Here is an 18,891-nt window from a genome sequence, read left to right as displayed (position 1 = left end):
ATTCCTTATAAGAATGAATTCACATACCACTTGTAACAGAGTTGGAGAGATACACACATAAGATAAAAACTTGGTAAAAGTAGCCACAGTAATCCCTCACTCAGAAGTTTTACATAGTTTATATATGGTTCACAGGGATAGAAACTAAGCTCTTTAGCCCGGCTTCATAATCTGGTCCTAACATATCTCCTGTTACTTCCCAGCCCAAATCCTCTAATCCAGACAGACTTGTGTAGTCTTATTACCCTCAGGTGTATATTTTCTGCTTTCCTGCTAAAGCTATTCCTTACCATAAGAATATCCTTATTTTCTCTACTTACTTAAAGCCTATCCATCCCATCTGAAGAGTGTTTACAAACTCTTCCTTACCAATTTGTGTCAGGAACTCATACTTCTCTGTATTGCAAATCTCACCTCAAACAACTCTTAGGACTTAATTCCTGCCTTAACATGGGGTATATAAAAGATCTTGAAACAGGGTCAAGTGCTGGCTGAGTACAATAGCATGTATTTTGTCCAGGTTTCTTATCCTCACTATCCAAATCATCTTTGCATATTCCAAGCTTATCAGGGCTGATCCTTTAAACTTTGCATTAGTAGCTGGCTAACAACTTAATGACCCAGAAAAAAAAATCAGGAGCACAGGCACCTGTCCCTCACTGGTACCCCAAATCTTCAACTTTCTGTTTTTCTTTGTGCAAGAGAAGAAGGGAAGGAGAACAGGAGTAAGATATTATTCCAAGTTTTCCCAGAGTACTACCTAGCCTCATCTACCTCCAGCCTCTGATTTTCCCACTCCTGAATACTCAAGCTCTGCCTGTTTTCAACACTGGCTTCTGGATTTGGCTCACTCCCACATAGGAAACTCTCAATTTTGCCTCACATTTTCTGTTCAGTTCTAGCTCCTCATCTTGCATCTATACCATCTGACAGAAGATTCTCAAATAAGCTATCTCTTCTTCCTATGATACTTACATGTTTTAAAAATTATATATAGTTTAACTTTTCAATTTTAAAAATATCATCCCAAAGCCCAGCAAAATGTCTATTACAGTGCTGTCCAACAGAATTTTCTATTGGATATAGATATGTTCAATCATATCCATGCATTAGTAGCTGGCTAACAATGACCCAGAAGAAAATACATGGATATGTTCTGTATCTATCTGTGCTCTCAAACATGGTTACCACTAGCCATATGTAGCTATCGAGCACTTCATATGTGGCTAGTGTGCCTGAGGAAATGAATTTTTAAAATTTTATTCAATTTTAATTCATTTAAGTTTAAATAGCCACTTGTGGCTAGTAGCTAACATACTGGACTGCTCAGCCTTAGAACTCTGTAAATAATATTTAATTGATATTGGCATTCCTCTAGGTAACAGGAAGGTGATAAAACTGAACATGAGTCTTTCCTTGCTTCCCCACAAGAGCTCCCACCTAGAAATTTTAGATTAACAAAGGAACTTAGGACCACAGAAAACCTGACTGAGATGATAGTAGTCATTTAAAACCACAGTGGCAGATAAAAGGGATGTGAACTTTAGTACTATAATTGCCAAAATTTTTTAATAACATCAAATGAGAGACAAACACACCTTTATGCCTTCCTTAGGATCCTCTCGTATATTTATTTGAGCTTTCTCACGAGATGGGCATAGAAGATCCAAAATTTCTTCATTGTAAATCTGATATTGTTGAAAATAAAGTGGCAAAAACAAGATGTTAACAGTGGTAATCTCTGGGTGGTGAGATCATAGGTAATTTTTAAAATTATTTGTGACTTTCTATATTTAAACATTTGTTCATAATGAACATGTATTACCTGTAGAATTAAGAAAAGGACCATAACCCTATAGGTAATCACTTGATGTTTTATAAGAATGAATTCACATATCACTTGTAGCAAAATTGAGATTGCTCTCTTAAGACAGTCTCTTAGGAACAGCAGACACATGAAAAGTTACATGGCCACGCAAATTCAGTTCTTTGATGGCATCATAATAGCATTACATTCACCCATTTTGTTAAAATGTGAATAACAGGTACATAGATGGGGGTGGATGGAAAAGGAAGAAGTGGCAGCTAATATTTCAATATGAAACAGAATTTTAAGTACTTAGAACAGTGTTTAGCACATCTAAGCACTACATGTGTTTGCTATTACTGCTATTGCTATTAGTTAACATACCAGGATCTGGAGTTATTTTGATATTCAATTATGTTGGCCACAACTAGGTTAATCAAGAGACTCAAGAAGGCTAATCTAGCTGAGCACAGTCACTCACGCCTATAATCCCAGCACTTTGGGAAGCCAAAATGGGAGGATCACTTGAGCCCAGGGGTCTGTCACCAGCCTGGGCAACATAGTGAGACCCTGTCTCTACAAAAATTTTAAAATTAGCCAGGCGAAGTGGCACACGCTTGTAGTCCCAGCTGCTTGGAAGGCTGAGGTGGGGTGGGAGGATCGCTTGAGCAGGAGCTGGAGGCTGCAGTGAGCTATGATTTTGCCACTGCACTCCAGCCTGTGAGAGAGTGGGACTCTTTCTCAAAAGAAATAAATAAATAGAATTAAAAATTGCCTTTAAGGTCTCACTCTGGGGCTCAAGCAATCCTTCCACCCTACCTCAGCCTCCTGAGCAGCTGGGACTGCGGGCATGCACCACCTCACCTGGCTAATCTTTAAAGTTTTTGTAGAGACAAGGTCTCACTATGTTGCCCAGGCTGGTCTCGGACCCCTGGGTTGAAGTGATCCTCCCGCCCTGGCCTCCCAAAGTGCTGGGATTACAGGCGTGAACCACCGGGCCTGGCCAAGAAGGCTAATCTTAATGATGTAATCCCCTGTCTTCCAGTTCTACATCTCTTTACCTGTTAGCATGTTGAGATTGAACTTCAGGATTAAGTGTTCACATGCTTAAATTATATAAGTTTAATTATTACCCCCTAAAGGATAAGACATCACTGCTATGGAATCAAGTAGCTAGCTTCCCAGAAGCCATCAGTTCCCTAAAGATGTGTTTTTGATGTTATGAAGTTAGATATAATTGGCCAGTCTACAACTATACTAATATACACTAGAACACAAACTCCCATAAGGGCTAGAATTTTTGTTTTGTTCACTGATATATACCAAGTACCTCATATACCCAAGTGCCTAGAATTGGGCCTGGCACATGGTAGGTTCTCAGTAAATATCTGTTTAATAAACACACTCTATCACCGCTTATACAGCTCAATATTTCAGCTGGTTTTTATAACATTCTTCATGAGGCAACAGCATTATCATTTAAGTCTCAAACAGTAAAGGGAAATCAAACACTCTTCTGCAGACTATACAGGTAATCAGTAACAGAGGCCAAAGTGGAATTAAAGAATTCCTATCACCTTTTATATGGCAATGTCAATTCCTCCAACAATCAAATTAAACAGACTATTCTAACACCAAGGAAAGAACTGGGTGGGAGCCGGATCCAACTGAGTCAGTAAGTTTTCTCTATCAATTAATTAAAATGCAACTTACTAATTTGAGTCATGTCAGGAAAAACCTGATTTGGATTTATTTCTCGACCCAAAGACAATTTCGAATTCAGAATAATTAAACATAAATTGCTTACCTCTAAGTAAGACACTTTCAGAGTAAATTCAAAGTCACTCTTTTTATCAATTTCTTTGAAGAGCAGTTGTATTACCCTAGGAATAACCCCAACTGTTGGTTCATTCTCTTGCTCTGCAGTATATGCACCTCCCATCGAATAGGTTTTTCCAGAGCCAGTCTGCCCATAGGCCAGGACCGTTGCATTATATCCTGACAAAATAGACGTCACATGCATAGTGGTGTTTAAATATTTTCATCTAATCAATATACTCCATTTCCTTCAGCAATTATTTGTAATAAAACTGAGATTGCTCTCTTAATACAGTCTCTTAAGAATGGCAGACACAAAGAAAAGTTCTGTGGGTACCATGACCTTGCACTACTCAAAATAAGCAAAAAACAAACAAAAACAAAACAAAACTCAACCCTAAAATGTGTCCCCCTAGTGATAGCCCTTAGAAGCTAAGAAATCAAACACTTAAAAGATATGACTGACTAAATGAAGGTGGCCAAGCCACTGTCAAAAGCCATTGGAGCTTGAAAATTCTGTCTTCCTACCTTAAGCAATTTTAAATTACAGAAATTAAAGAAAAAGAAAGGATTCTGGCATGTATTTTCTTGATTAACAGTATCTGAAAAGGAAACAACATTGCTTTTTACAGTCAATGAAAGCATCTACTTCATATCTGAACTCTCAGAATGCATTTGGACCATATTATCAGGCTGCTTACAGAAATATCATCATTTAAGCATAATTCAATGTGATATATGCCTTTGCTTTTATTGAGAATTGATAAAGAATCATCCATTAATGAGCCAGGTTCCGTGACTCATGCCTGTAATCCCAGCACTTTGGGAAGCCGAGGCAGGCAGATTGCTTTAGCTCAGGAGTTTAACATTAGACTGGGCAACATGGTGAAACCCCGTCTCTACTAAAAATACAAAAATTAGCAGGGCATGGTGGCAGGTGCCTATAATCCCAGCTACTTTGGAGGCTGAGGCAGGAGAATCACCTGAGCCTGCGAGGCAGAGGTTACAGTGAGCCTTGATCAAGCCACTGCACTCCAGCCTAGGTGACAGAGCAGACCCTGTCTCAAAAAAAAAAAAAAAAAAAAGAATCATTTATTCAAAGATGTTCACAATATAGTTAACTGAAAAAAGCAGCTTAAAAATAATTGTTAAATATGAGTGTATGGATAGGAAAAGATCAAAAGTATATAAATTATTAATTATTTTGATGTTTATCTCTGAGAAATAGGATGGTAAATTTTTTTTTTTTTTTTGAGATGGAGTCTTGCTCTGCCGCCCAGGCTGGAGTGCAGTGGCGCGATCTCGGCTAACTACAACCTCCACCTCCCGGGTTCAAGCGATTCTCCTGCCTCAGTCTCCCGAGTAGCTGGGATTACAGACACGTGCCACCACGCCCAGCTAATTTTTTGAATTTTTAGTAGAGACGGGGTTTCACCGTGTTAGCCAGGATGGTCTTGATCTCCTGACCTTGTGATCCGCCCATCTTGGCCTCCCAAAGTGCTGGTATTACAGGCGTGAGCCACCACACCAAGCCATAGGATGGTAAATTTTTTGTGTTTTCTTTTCCCCCGTTTGTATTTTTTAAATTATTAAATAGAAGGCACTATTGAACAGAGGCTGTGTTTTTCGTTATCACTTATGTTATCAGTACTGTTTGCAGAAAGACCCATAAAATATGTTTCTGTTTGAGTTTATTGGCCAGGCGCGGTGGCTCACGCCTGCAATCGAGCACTTTGGGAGGCCGAGGCGGGCAGATCACTTGAGGTCAGAGTTTGAAACCAGCCTGGCCAACATGGCAAAACCTTATCTGTACTAAAAACACAAAAATTAGCTGGGTGTGATGGTGGGCGCCTGTGGTCCCAGCTACTCGGGAGGCTGAGGCAGGAGAATTGCTTGAACCCAGGAGGCGGAGGTTACAGTGAACCGAGATCGCGCCACTGCACTTCAGCCTGGGCCACCGAGGGAGATTCGGTTTAAAAAAAAAGTATATTTCTGTTTGGGCTTAGTTCTGGTAAAAATGTTTATTTTGTAGATTAGTTTTTATATTTTCTCTTGTCAGATAATCCAGATTACTAGTTACTCAGCACTCCCCCTCCCCAGTTTTTTGAGACAAGGTCTCACTCTGTCACCCAGGCTGCAGCACAGTGTGTGCTATCACGGCTTCGCCTCCCAGGCCCAAGCGATCCTCCCACCTGAGCCTCCAGGGTAGCTAGGACTACAGGCACGCACCACTATGCCCAGCTAATTTTTTTGTATTTTTTGGTAGAGATGAGTTTCGCCATATTGGCCAGGCTGGTTTCGAACTCCTGACCTCAAATGATCTGCCCACCTCAGCCTCCCAAAGTGCTGAGATTACAGGCTTGAGCGACCATGCCCAGCGGGCATTTTCGTTTTATCCCGTAAATTCAAAGTTTGGATTGAAGCTAGAGGAAGATAAACAACTGTAGCAAGATTTTATAAAGAAACAATTAGACAATAGACAGGTTATTCTTACTTTAACTTCAATTGTTACAGTCGTGTGCCATATAATAGCATTTCAATCATGTGGAATGTATACACGATGGTGAAAAATTCCTGTTGCTTATTGACTTAGCCATTATAATATTGCAGTGCAACATGTTACATGTTTGTGTTGATGCTGGGGTAAAGAAACCTACTTCACTGCTAGTCATATAAAAGTACAGCACATCCAACTGTGTACAGTATGTAACGCTTCATAATAATAAATGATTGTTACTAGTTTATGTGTTTAGTATACTATACCATACTTTTTATCATTTTTAAGAGTATACTCCTTCTACTTATGATAAATAAAGTTAACTGTAAAACAGCCTCAGGCAGGTCCTTCAGGAGGTATTCCAGAAGAAAGTATTGTTGTCATAGGAGATGACAGCTCTATGGATGTTATTGTCCCTGAAGACTTTCCAGTAGGACAAGACGTGGAGGTGGAAGACAGTGATATTGAAGATCCTGGCCCTGGGTGGGCCTGGGCTAATGTGTATGTTTGTGTCTTAGTTTTTAACAAAAAGTTTAAAAAGTAAAAAAAAATATTTTTTTAAAAAGAAAAAAGCTTACAGAATAAAGATGCAGAGTGAAAATGTTTATTCCGCTGTGCAATGTATTTGTGTTTTAAGCTAAGTATTATTACAAAAAAGTCAAAAAGATTTAAAAAATTAAAGTTTATAAAGTAAAAAACGTATAATAAGCGAAGGTTAATTTATGATTGAAGAAAGACACAATGTTTAATAAATTTAGTGTAAGCTAAGTATCCAGTGTTTATAAAGTCTACAGTAGTATACAATAATGTTTTAGGCCCTTACATTCACTCACCACTCATCACTGACTCACTCAGAGCAACTTCCAGTCCTGCAAGCTCCATTCACGGTAATTGCCCTATACGGGTGTATCAGTTTTTACCTTTCATATTGTATTTTTACCTCACCTTTTCTATACTTAGATCACAAATATTTTCCATGATGTTACAACCGCCTACAGTATTCAGTACAGTAACATGTTTTGCAGGTTTGTAGCCTAGGAGCAGTAGGCTCAGGTGTATAGGAGGCTATACTATCTAGGTTTGTATACATGCACTCCACGATGTTCATACAATGACAAAACCGCCTAATAATGCACTTCTCAGAAGGTATCCCTGTCGTTAACTGATGCATAATTATAACTTGCTACTTAATCGTACAGTAGTAGCTTCTAAAACTATAAGCATGGCACCTAAAAGGAACTACAAATGCAAATTTACTTCAAGGTGAAAAAAATAATGACCTTAGGGAAGTCTGTTCCTTATTAGTGTGGCAGACATGTTGTCAAGGAACACAAAGCAAGCTTTCTCTGTTAAATGATCATCATATTTATGTCAAAGCTGTTATCTGCTATTTACCAAGATAATTTTGCAGTCTGAAGGAAAAAACCCTTTAAACTTTGAAACAACGTTTTAATCTAAATGAAAACTTTGAAGTTTTGAAAAAACTTGTTGGTCTAAATGAAGGATCATAAGAAGATGCTAAATTGAGATTTTCACTGTAATAGATCGCTGGTATCAGCTGGCATGACTATGGGGCAAGAGAATAACATTCCATAATTTTCTGCAATACCACAGATATGTGCAGATAGCAATAACTTGGGAAATGAGGTTTTAGTAGTTTTTACAAAATACTTAGGGCTCTGTGGTACCAGGAGTTCAGAGTACAAGAGGGTGCTGTTGAGCTGACTATAAAAAATATTGGCTTTGTTTCTGCAACCAAGGGTAATGTTAAGCAAACACATGTATATTGGAATCACTTTCTACTTTATGTTGCCTTTAAAGAACATAATTTAATTCTATCAGTTTCCCAAGTTAAGAATATAAAAGTAGAACTGTGGTGCTCTTACTAAGCTGTGGAGGTATAGCCTGAGGAATCTGACCAGATAGTGAAGGGTCTGAAAAGCATATTGTTTCAGGAATGGCTAAAGGAAAGGCGGGGATAATTGAAGAGAATTAGGTAGAAACACTTAACGGTTTTCCAAATACTGTATGTAAAAAGGAAAAAGATTATAGTGGAGAAGCCCAGCAGATTAACACCTTAATCAAATGATCAAAATGAACATCAGTAGTAATAGAATAAATCAAAATCATGTGCTGCCCAATAGGCTTCAGTGAGAAGAAAACAGCACCACTTCTGTGATATTCCTGCTAAAACATACACAACCTGAATCTAATCATAAGTAAATGCCAGACAAAACAATATTGAGAAAAGGTTTACAAAATAACTGGCCTGTAATCTTCAAAGTGTCAAACTCATGAAAGTCAAAAAAAGACTAAAGAACTGTTTTAGAATGGAGACTAAAGAGACAGCAAAACTAAATAAAACGTGATTTTGAACTAGATCTTTTTGCCATAAAATATTTACTGGGACAATTGGTGAAACTTGAATGGGGTTTCAGGAATAGATGGTAGTAATGTAGCAGTGCAAATTTTATTGTTTTGATGGTTGTATTGTGGTAACTTACAAGAAAGTCCTTTTTTGTAGGAAATATACACTAAAGTATGGGGGGTTATCAGGCCAATGATTCATCTCAAATGGTTCAGGGAAAAAATGTTTTTTATGCTGTTCTTGCAACATTCTATACGTTTGAAATTATTGCATTAATATCTTAAAATTTTGAAACAAAAATTTCAGTGTTCCTTGAGCCATATCATTAAACAAAAAAACGTGAAAAATTATGTGAATAGCTGTTGCCTAGAAGAAGGCTTCTAAAGGAATGAACTAACATCACTGGGTAGAAATTACCAGGAAGCAAATTTCATCTCATTATAAAGATCTTTATAACATAATTAGACTTGTCCAAAACCCAAATCTCAACTGGACTACCTGTGAGTCAGTGAGTTCCCTGTCAAAAAAATTTTAGACACTGGCAGTTCACCTAACAGATATTGTTAGAACGCATTTTTCTTTGGATGAAAAACAAACTAGATGATATACAAATGTCTCTTTCAACTTTAAGGCACTAGCATGCCGTGATTCTACTTCTTTTAAATGAACCTCTGTTTTGAATCTTGAATAACCACTGTATTAGAATAATAATTAGACATCTCTCAGGCACTGCTCCCTTCTTTAGAACCCTGCTATGGTCCTCAACAGCATTAAAGACTTAGCTTCCCCAATAAAGATTATTAACTGGTGATAGTATTCAGAGGCTTTAGGCACTCCCCTTCTCCACCTAAAAGAAGTATACTCGTTATTCAAGACCCATCTCAAAGTTTTCCCAATCTGTGAAATTCACCCCAAATTCCCCAAGCAGAGTTAGAGCCATCCTTTTGTTTTTCATACCACTTTGTATGAGAGCAGAGTTACTACTTCCATAGGACTGACTCTGTTGTATATTTTTAACTTGAAAACTTTTTCTTCTAAAAGATAGGTACAAAAAATTTAAAAATTTTTATATATTCAAAATTATTTATGTAGTCATCTATCTCCATTCCTATCCCTGGACTTTGAACTCCTTCAGGGCCTCGAAGCTATATTATTTATCACCTGAATCCCTCAACAAGCTTTGCAGTGCCTGAGCCTCAAGTAGGTTGGCACACTTATCACCATCAGCAACCACCACAGAGTTTATAATCTAATGAAGTTCCAGGATAAACAAACATATACAAGTCAAAGATGAACAGAACCACATAAAGCAAATACAGAATAAAACTAGCTTCAAGGGTACAGAGACGTTGACAAATGTTATTAGGCTAAGGGCTTCTTGAAGGCAGGAATCATGATTCATCGATTCCTGTATTTGCAGTGCCCAAGCACAGTGCTTGGCACATAGTATATGCTCAAGGAATATATATGTTATGTTCGAGGAATCAAATCGCCTTACCTTTAAATACACCTTTTATGAGTGGCGCTACTGCTGTATTGAAGACTTCTTCCTGTTCAGTAGAGGGATCAAATACAAAATCGTAGGTGAAGGATTTATCTGTACCAACCACCACCTAGAGAAGGCACGGGACAAGGCGTAAGGTTAAAAATGAAAGGCAAGACCACACCCCTCGTTACCATTTGGCCCCAGCTGTTCAGACACAGGCTCTGGACTCTGCTACGCACCTGAGGCTCTCCGGGCACGAAGGAAAGGCACATCTGGCAGCCCTCGCTAATCTCTTTGGGGACCAGAGGGCGACAACGCAGCGCCACTCTTACAGGAATTCCCTTCACCTCTTCCTTCATGATCCTATCTCAGCACCGTCTCTGCGAGGGGGAAAAAGAAGGCTCGCTGATGAATGTTAGTAGGTCAGCAGGGGTGGGAGGGCGTCCTCCCCGGTTCCGACCCTCCTCAGCGGGAACACTGACTTGGGAGATTCACGCTCCATGACTTGGCCAGGGCTGGACAGCCCGTCAGCCCTGCACTCTAAAGAGAGGGCACGGGCTTCTGAAAGGCAAAGAAAAAACTCCAACGGGGACGGCGACAAAGAACCAAAGCCCTAGGGTACTGGGTAAAAACAGGTTCTGAGCTAAGGTGTGCCCCCGTAACTCACCAAACTAAATGTCCCTTCCCCGTTCTCCCTGGGCCTCCCGCCGCCCTGTCCCAGCCGGAGCTTTAACCGCCAAGTTTCAAATCCGTCCCGGAGACGCCAACCAATTGCAGTGCGGACTGCCCGAGGGCGGAGCGCGCACGTCGGCGCGCGCAGGCCGGCGCGGTGGGAAGGGGAGGGTCAGCTCGTTGCACCCTGGCCCGGCCTCTTTTCGACCCTGCGGAGCATCCGCTTCCGGTTCCCAGACTGAATTGTCGGTGAGCGGAGTCTGAGGTCGCTGTGGACTGCCCACTGGTGAGGTGGTGCGGCGTTTATGCGGCTGAGAGTGCGGGTCTCAGGCAGAATGTGGGGCGGGGACGTGGGAGGTGGCTGGTCAGGTGAAGAAGGAAGGGTCGATCTAAGGACCCTACCATTACTAATCACATCTAGGAAATGTGGGGCGGTGCCTTGCCCCGAGTCCCTGCGGATAGTTAACACTCCCTTGGGCTTCGAAAGTAGATCTTTTTAGACTCGACCCTGATTTCCTCTTCTCCAGGTTTGAGACGGTAACATCTGTTTTGCAGGATTGTGAAAAATGAGGTCCTCTTTCTAGAGTACCTGACAGGTTGCTTGGCATCCAGAAGATGTTTAGCTAAGTTAAGAGTTTTCTTCTGTCTTCCTTCTCTCCTCCAACCTTAACACCTAGATATGGGCTGGGCCTGTAGACTGACTGCCTTGGAATGGGTTGGAGCTGCTGTCTGAAACTTGCTGGGCTGCTCTCCCTTTTGCACCACTTTTTGTCTGTTCTGATTCACTCTTCCAGGGCCTTGCCCGAGATGGACAGCCGGATTCCTTATGATGACTACCCAGTGGTTTTCTTGCCTGCCTATGAGAATCCTCCAGCATGGATTCCTCCTCATGAGGTGGGAACCATCTGTATTCCAGAGTAGGAGGTTTTTTTCCCCGTGGGCATGAGATGATGCATGAAAGGTAGGATAGCAGGGTTAGAAGGCAAAACGGAGAGTGAATCTTAGCACTGGTAGCCAGAGGACCCAGAAGCTGGATTCTGAGCAACAGGACCCATTGGGAACTTCTTTATGGAAGCCTCCTGCTAGGGTCTGTTCACACCGGTTAATTCTGGAAATTTGGAGCCTTCATTTCCATACTGTTAAGAGGTTCAGCACGGTGGCTCATGCCCGTAATCCCAGCACTTTGGGAGGCCGAAACAGGCGGATCACCTGAGGTTGGGAGTTCGAGACCAGCCTGACCAACATGGAGAAACCCCGTCTCTACTAAAAATACAAAATTAGCCGGGCGTGGTGGCACATGCCTGTAATCCCAGCTACTAGGGAGGCTGAGGCGGGAGAATTGCTTGAACCTGGGAGGCAGAGGTTGCAGTGAGCCGAGATTGAGCCATTGCACTCCAGCCTGGGCAACAAGAGCAAAACTCCATCTCAAAAAAAAAAAAAAAAAGGTGAAGAAATGGGGAGCTACTGGGCTGCCCCAGTGCTATCCATCTACTCATTTAGTCTGTGTTATCTGTTCTACTTAAATTAAGTCTATGACCTTTCCTTTTCCTGACTTCAGGGTAATTCATTAGTGTTCCAGATGAAGGTAGGTGTGAAGTAAGACTGGTAAAATTTCTGGGGTTGCTGTGTCTTGCAGAGGGTACACCACCCGGACTACAACAATGAGTTGACCCAGTTTCTGCCCCGAACCATCACACTGAAGAAGCCTCCTGGAGCTCAGGTGAACTTATGAAACCTTATTTCAGGCTAGATTCGTCCATACCACAAATTGGCAGTGTTGGGGGGATGGATTGGAAAGCAGGTGCAGATGTGAGGAAACTTTCCTTCTTGTGGACAGAAAAGCTGAGATAACACTTCTGCAACTTCTGACTTTCCTCTCAGGGACACACAAGCTGAGCTATTTTACGATGATGCTACTAGTTGTTCTTGTGTTTGTGGTCTCCATTGAGCCCCCATTCTGTGCTCTTGTCTTACAGTTGGGATTTAACATCCGAGGAGGAAAGGCCTCCCAGCTAGGCATCTTCATCTCCAAGGTATTTATGCCCAGTAGGCAATATGGATCGTTACTTCCCTTTGTTAAATTAACAGATTGCAGAACCCTAATGTCCCAAGGGCTGAGAGGATGACTCTGGATTCATAGAAGGGGTATAATGGAGACACCCCCTTTCCCACTTAAAACTTTTCATTTGGCAGGCCATCTGTCTGCATACATTGTCACAGAAAAACAATAGCACCATACATTTGAATAGCACCGAATTTCACTGACAGTCTTCTGAAATTATCGCATCCCAATCACATGTATTCTCTCTTTACCAACAGGTGATTCCTGACTCTGATGCACACAGAGCAGGACTGCAGGAAGGGGACCAAGTTCTAGCTGTGAATGATGTGGATTTCCAAGATATTGAGCACAGCAAGGTGAGCACAGTACTTGGGCTGTGGTGCTGCAAGAAGCCATCTCAAATAGGACAGATTGGACAGGAGTAGCCTAATCTGTAACTTAATAAGAAAGCATTTTGCTGGGCACTGTGGTACACGCCTGTAATCCCAGCTACTTAGGAGGCTGAGGCGGGAGGATCACTTGAGCTCAGGAATTTAAGACCAGCCCAGGCAACGCAGCAAGACCCTGTCTCAAAACAAACAAACAAACAAACAAAAAGAGAGAGAGAAAGTAAGCACCTCTCCTGGGAAAGTACAGGAGGGAAGCAGCTATTAGTGACACACAGGTTGGAGTGGCAAATCCCTTTCCCCCTATTATGATTCTGTCTTGGGTCATATCTCTTCATTTGTACAAGCTGCTGTGTTCCTTCCAGGCTGTTGAGATCCTGAAGACAGCTCGTGAAATCAGCATGCGTGTGCGCTTCTTTCCCTACAGTAAGTGCCACTTTCTTTTTTCACTTTCCTGACAGGGCCCTAAGTAAGAACTCTTTAAATACTGATGACTAGAGGCCCTACAAGTTGGGGATAGGGAATCAGGAGCTCAAGCGTGAAGATAACCTGCTCTGTTCCTCCTTTTCTTCTTCTTTCCTTCAGATTATCATCGCCAAAAAGAGAGGACTGTGCACTAGAAAGTTGCAGCCCACAGCCCTTCATGTGGACTCTGTCATGACATGCTAACTAGACTTCAGGGGAGCCACTTCTATTTTCAGCCCCTCCCTGGAATAGTGAGTTGGGAGGATGGGGAGACAGCTAACCAACTGCATTACCCAAACCATATTGCACTTTTAGTTCCCTAGTTTTCTAGGTGAGCTTCATTCCCTGAAAGGAGGATGATGATATCTAGGCATAACCTAGCCTGTGAGGAACCTAGTTAGGAAAGACAACTGACATTTATTGAATATCATGCACTAGTCCCTTACATATGTCATATTTTAATTATAGAAATCAGTAGCAAAAAGAATCTTGGGGATTTTCCATCTGACTTCCCTGGCCATCTTATCCCATCCTTGCACTACCAGAGGATTCATACACTTTTGAGACTCCAGTGAGACGCTGCTTTCACCCCTTCCTCCTCCTAGCCTCTCTCCCAAAAAGTAAAACACAATGCTGAAGAAATATTGGTGTGACTTTTGAATGTTACCGATTGGATGTAAAATGCTATCGAGGGAAGAAAAAGCACTTCCAAAGAGAGGAGCCACTGGAAGGAACAGAGCAATACTATACCTTCCTCGCAACTACCTATGATGTCTGACCAGAACATTAGCGAGGCCAAGGAACTTTAACCACAGTATAACTAAGAAATGGCATAGAGTGAGGGGCACTGAAAGAAACTGCCCGTTCCCCTAGGAGCTTTGAACATTTCTCTGCAGGGGACAGTAGTAATATAATTCTCTCTTCTCCTTTCCCACATTCTTTGATCTGGAACATAAACTAAGGAAGGGGCTTAGATGCATTTCTTTTCTGAGGCAGCAGTAAGAAATTGGTTCACAGTTTCCAACTTGTAAGTTGAGTAGTGCTAACTGCTGACTTCTCCCTTTTCTTCACCCCAGCCCCAAATAACATTCTGCCATGTTCCTAGATCTTTAGTTACCAATCCACCATTACAAGATTCCTAGTCATGCCTATGCCATCGCCACTGGCATGTTTAAAATACCCATTTGGAATTGAAAGTTTTCTAGTGTGAGGCTGGGCGCGGTGGCTCATGCCTGTAATCTCACCACTTTGGGAGGCCAAGGCAGATGGATAGCTTGAGGCCAGGAGTTCGAGAGCAGCCTGGCCAACAAGGTGCAACCCCATCTCTACTAAAAATACAAAAATGAGACAGGTGTGGTGGGACACTACCTGTAGTCCCAGCTACTCGGGAGGCTGAGGCAGGAGGATCATTTGAACCCTGGAGGTGGAGGTTGCAGTAAGCCAAGATGGCGCCGCTGCACTCCAGGCTGGGTGACAGAGTGAGACTGTCTCAAAGAAAAAAAAAAGTTTTCTAGTGTGGTGTGGGGTGATGTACCCCTATGATGAAGTCCCAAAATTTGCCTTGAAAGAATCCTGGGGAGCTTAAATATATATTTATAGGCCCTTCTACTGGACAATGATTCTGTTAGTCTGAGGTGGAATCTGGAAATCTGGATTTTTAAAGAAGCAAAGGAAATAAGTAAATAAGTCTTCAAATGTAGGAAACATTGTTCTAAATAGTAGTACTATACTGTATGAGGAAGGTCTGGTTCTTCCTATATATCCCACCCTAGCTCTACTGGCATACCTCTTCTAGAGCCTCACTGCTATTGTTAGGTGGCAACATCCCTTGAGAGCAGAGCTGGAGGTAGAATTAATGTAGCTGTCCCTATGCTTCCTGGGAAATCCTGTTCTATCCTCCTATTTGCTGACCCCATGCCCCGCACTGGCCACGAAAGAAAGAAAATAGTAGCTTGGTTACTTCCATAAAGGCATGTTGGGTGACTTGGCTGAATGTTGAGGTCCAAGACTCTTCCTGTGGTTAACAGGTCTGAAAACATTGTATCTAAGAAGTATGAAAAACATGGTAAAAAGTCCCAGCCAGGTGCCATGGGCCTAAGAGGCAAAAACCCTCCTGCCTTAAATTGGTTCTTGTTTGAAATACTTGGATTGGTTCTATGTTAGGGCACCAACATGAGATAATTGCATTGTGGAAATATAGGTATAGTGTGGAGAAAGCACAAGCAATAACAGCCTTAGGTTAAAGAACCATTTATTGAGGGTGTAGGTAAACAACAACAAACAGTGGAGAATGAATTGTATTGGCCTTTGAAGTATGTCAGCTGCTGTAGAACTGTATTCTCTACAGATGTCTTTTAGCTGTCGGAGAAGGTAAGGTAGAATTCCCAGGTGCTGCAAGAAGCTTCCACCCAGTAGCTGTGAGATGTGGTCAGGAAAAAATGATAGCACTTTCAGGGGTTCTGTTTTTACCCCAAGCCTAGGAATTGGAAGAGAGTAAGTGGCCATGTATCATAAAACGAGGTGGGGAGGAGAACTGGTATGGCAAGCCCAAATGTAAGAAATCCATCAAATGAGGCAGAGAAAGCCTAAGCTGTCAACAATAGCTTCTGTTGCCTGACTCCTCGAAGGATTCCAGTTCGATTTCAACCGCTGAAGTGTGTGTCAAGGAAGCTAATACAGTGAGGTGACTGGAGTCAAATCTTAACACCCAAGGTCAGCTTCTAGGAGATGTAGAAGAGGAATTCTGATCTTACAATCCCTCTCACCTAAAGGCAAACGAAAGAACTACTTTGGGCTAAAGGTAGTCCCATTTTCCCCTTAAGTACCACTCAGGCATCAACTCAGCAAGGAAACTTACCTTCTCTACTTGTATACTCCCTACCCCAGCAAAGCTAGGAAAAAGGATACTCCCCTCTTTTGGTGGAGGTGAAGTCCTTGTGGAAAGAAGGGCAGAAGCCACACGCCGGAACAGCTGTGTGTGTGTGTGAATGGGGACCAAAAAAAAAAAAAAAGGGGGGGGGGGAGAAAGGTCAGGTTCAGAGGCTAGGATAATTCAGGGCCTTTGAGATACATGATGGGGAGATGAACCTTGACCCCCATCCCACAAAAGATAAGCCAAGCTTATCCAAAAGAGTAAACAGTAGTAGTAGCTACAGACAGAGCACAATTAAAGTATCATAGAAAGAAACAAGTATTACCTTTTTCACGTTGTAACCGGTTTTGGCACTGGTCTCAATAAACATCACATTGAGGTTTCTGGATTTTTCTTCACCCTGTTCTGCAGTGACTTGTCTGGACGAATCAGAAATGATGAAAAGGGCCAGAGTTATTGGATATGGATAGATTCTTCTGAGGTGTAATGATGCTTACCTAGGGCCAGGAACCCTAGAAGCCTTAAACCCATGACCCTTCTGACTACAGGGTGGGGACTCTCTCCTATACCCCCAACATATCCTTGTGCCCTGATGGGACGCCCCCCTGTCCTTCCCATCCTGCAGTGCTGGTAGGGGGCAGAGGGGACTAAGGTAACTCCTCCCCAAGTAAATAGAGGACAGTTGACCCTCCCCATAGAGACTGAATTTTAGGTATGCCAGAAGAAGTTGTAGTTATACTTTACCTTTTGTTATCCAAATCAATCTTATTACCCAACAACATGATGACAACATCGTCACCTCTTTCTGCTCACACGTGTTCTACCCACTTATCTGTCTCCTTAAAAGAATTGATGTCTGCAAGAGAATATGTTCCAGAGCGTTGAAACATTTAGGAGAGATTTGGAGAGAACACTTCCTCTCTGCTAATTTTATCAATCTCCCTATCAATCCCTTTATAATCCCCTTTTCAAATAAAACATTGCATAACACCCACTTGTAATGTCATAGACAACCACTGCAATAGTTGAATCACGAATGTAGCTAGGAATTAGGCTGTGAAAGCGCTCCTGGCCAGCTGTGTCCCATAGCTGCAGCTGAACCTGCATAAAAATGTTTAGGAAGAAGATGGGGGAAAGGTAGACAAGAAACTAGCCTTTTAAAAAAGCTCAAACCTAATAAAGGCAGAATACAAAAGGTCAGGTAGACTGGATCCCTGAGAAGTGGCTGCTATAGCCTCAGACCAAATGGCCTATAGTCCTAGGACAGGTCCAACCAATTTCAATATACTGTTTTGATTCAGGAAGACCCTAGAGCACAGCAGATTTAAGGATTCAAGGTCTCTTGGACTTTATGTTACAGTTGGAGATTAGATGAAGGCAGACAGAACAAGAAACATCATAGGGCTTGGTAATTTGAAGAGGCTTCAGTTTTTTTTGATGGTGCTACCCAACTGTGATGAATAGGCCTAAGGGGTTGAAGTGTAGGGTTAGTGGTATGAGAGTTAACACTCACTATTTGGTCCTCCAAGTACATGGTCTTAGACAAGAAGTCAATTCCAACAGTTGCCTGCAAAAGAAAATCAGATACACTCCAGCATTCCCTCTATTCCCAATATGAGGCAGTCTTAGAACCCAAAGTGGAGAATGACCCTTCAAGAAGTTGTCCTGGCTCCACTTCCCAATGCTTACAATACATAACTTTGAGGAGGAGAATCTCCAGGTGAGTCCGCCAAGAAGAGCGGCAAAAATGTACCATATGACTCGGTGGTGGGCTTACCTGGCAGGCGCAGCCGAAGCTGTTGTACATGAAGCGGCTGATGATGGATGTCTTCCCTACTGTGAGGGAGATAAGCAGGCCAATCGTCGCCCTCAGTGCCCTTTCTCCCCTCAAAGTTTCTATGAGCCCTCCCTCCTCCTCCCACTCCAATCTTTCCCAACGAGGAGGAACTCGGTTCCCCAGAGAATGCCCCACCCCATTTCATACCAATTACACCTCCATGTCCCCAAAGCCCAACCCAGACCCACACCGCTCTGCTCTCCCAGGAATAAGAGTTTAGATTTGCACAGAGACTGGTATTCCGATCTTTCGGCAGCCTCCAGACCAAAGCCTCCGGCCTCCATCCAGGCCTCGTCGTGACCAAAGGCAGACATCGCTTCAGGCAGGTTGCAGCCAAAATGGCTTCCAACGCTCAGCCTGAGCCGCCGGACTTCACGCCATGCTCTACTGACGTCGGCTGACGGCCATTGGCTTCACACCCAGGCCTGGGCATGGCCACGCCCCCTCGGCCCCCTCCTGGCAGCTTGCACTGCGCCTGGTGTTCAGCGCAATCCTATGACCACTCGAGTGGGGTCATGGGGTGGAGAGAGGGATGGCCACTGACCGTGTCAGAGGGAAGTTGGGGTCAGCGTATGGGGAAAAGCACGGGCTAAGTGTAGTGTAATCACAGCAAAGGGGTGG

At 42.5% G+C, this 18,891-nt stretch overlaps 3 protein-coding genes across 5 annotated transcripts in view; 1 reads left to right on the top strand and 2 right to left on the bottom strand.

Annotated features, from left to right (window-relative positions):
• The window catches only part of KIF4A (kinesin family member 4A), a 130,230-nt gene extending 119,450 nt beyond the window's left edge, over window positions 1-10,780 (bottom strand). Inside the window, exons 1-5 of one of the 2 annotated variants that reach the window (XM_003820154.4) lie at window positions 10,644-10,780; window positions 10,216-10,356; window positions 9,989-10,103; window positions 3,615-3,805; window positions 1,599-1,688 (exon numbers count right to left, since the gene is read on the bottom strand). In XM_003820154.4, the coding sequence (XP_003820202.1) occupies window positions 1,599-1,688; window positions 3,615-3,805; window positions 9,989-10,103; window positions 10,216-10,335 (516 nt within the window). In that variant the 5' untranslated portion in view covers window positions 10,336-10,356; window positions 10,644-10,780. The other variant, XM_055106221.1, reaches the window with a different exon arrangement.
• Window positions 10,781-10,794: 14 nt separating this feature from the next.
• Window positions 10,795-14,203, top strand: PDZD11 (PDZ domain containing 11). 2 transcript variants are annotated; one of them, XM_014343479.4, is made up of 8 exons: window positions 10,848-10,934; window positions 11,204-11,275; window positions 11,443-11,542; window positions 12,285-12,368; window positions 12,625-12,681; window positions 12,968-13,066; window positions 13,462-13,522; window positions 13,682-14,203. In XM_014343479.4, the coding sequence occupies exons 3-8, from the start codon at window positions 11,456-11,458 to the stop codon at window positions 13,714-13,716; spliced, it is 423 nt and encodes a 140-aa protein (XP_014198965.1). In that variant the 5' UTR covers window positions 10,848-10,934; window positions 11,204-11,275; window positions 11,443-11,455; the 3' UTR covers window positions 13,717-14,203. The 2 variants fall into 2 exon arrangements, with proteins under 2 accessions (XP_003820208.1, XP_014198965.1); XM_003820160.4 differs by lacking the exon at window positions 11,204-11,275 and having other exon boundaries at window positions 10,795-10,934.
• A 1,951-nt stretch (window positions 14,204-16,154) lies between these two features.
• RAB41 (RAB41, member RAS oncogene family) lies at window positions 16,155-18,715 on the bottom strand. Its single transcript, XM_063601812.1, is given in 8 exon segments — window positions 16,155-16,210; window positions 16,469-16,532; window positions 16,759-16,852; window positions 17,178-17,289; window positions 17,429-17,534; window positions 17,947-18,000; window positions 18,211-18,269; window positions 18,461-18,715. Coding segments are annotated over 8 exon segments (669 nt in total). The 5' UTR covers window positions 18,585-18,715.
• Between the last annotated feature and the right edge of the window lie 176 nt (window positions 18,716-18,891).

The sequence above is a fragment of the Pan paniscus genome, chromosome X (genome assembly GCF_029289425.2).
Source record: "Pan paniscus chromosome X, NHGRI_mPanPan1-v2.0_pri, whole genome shotgun sequence".
In the NCBI taxonomy this organism is placed as follows: Eukaryota; Metazoa; Chordata; class Mammalia; order Primates; family Hominidae; genus Pan; species Pan paniscus.
The sequence above is the reverse complement of the archived record's forward strand: the minus strand, read 5'-3'. Positions and strand labels throughout refer to the sequence as shown.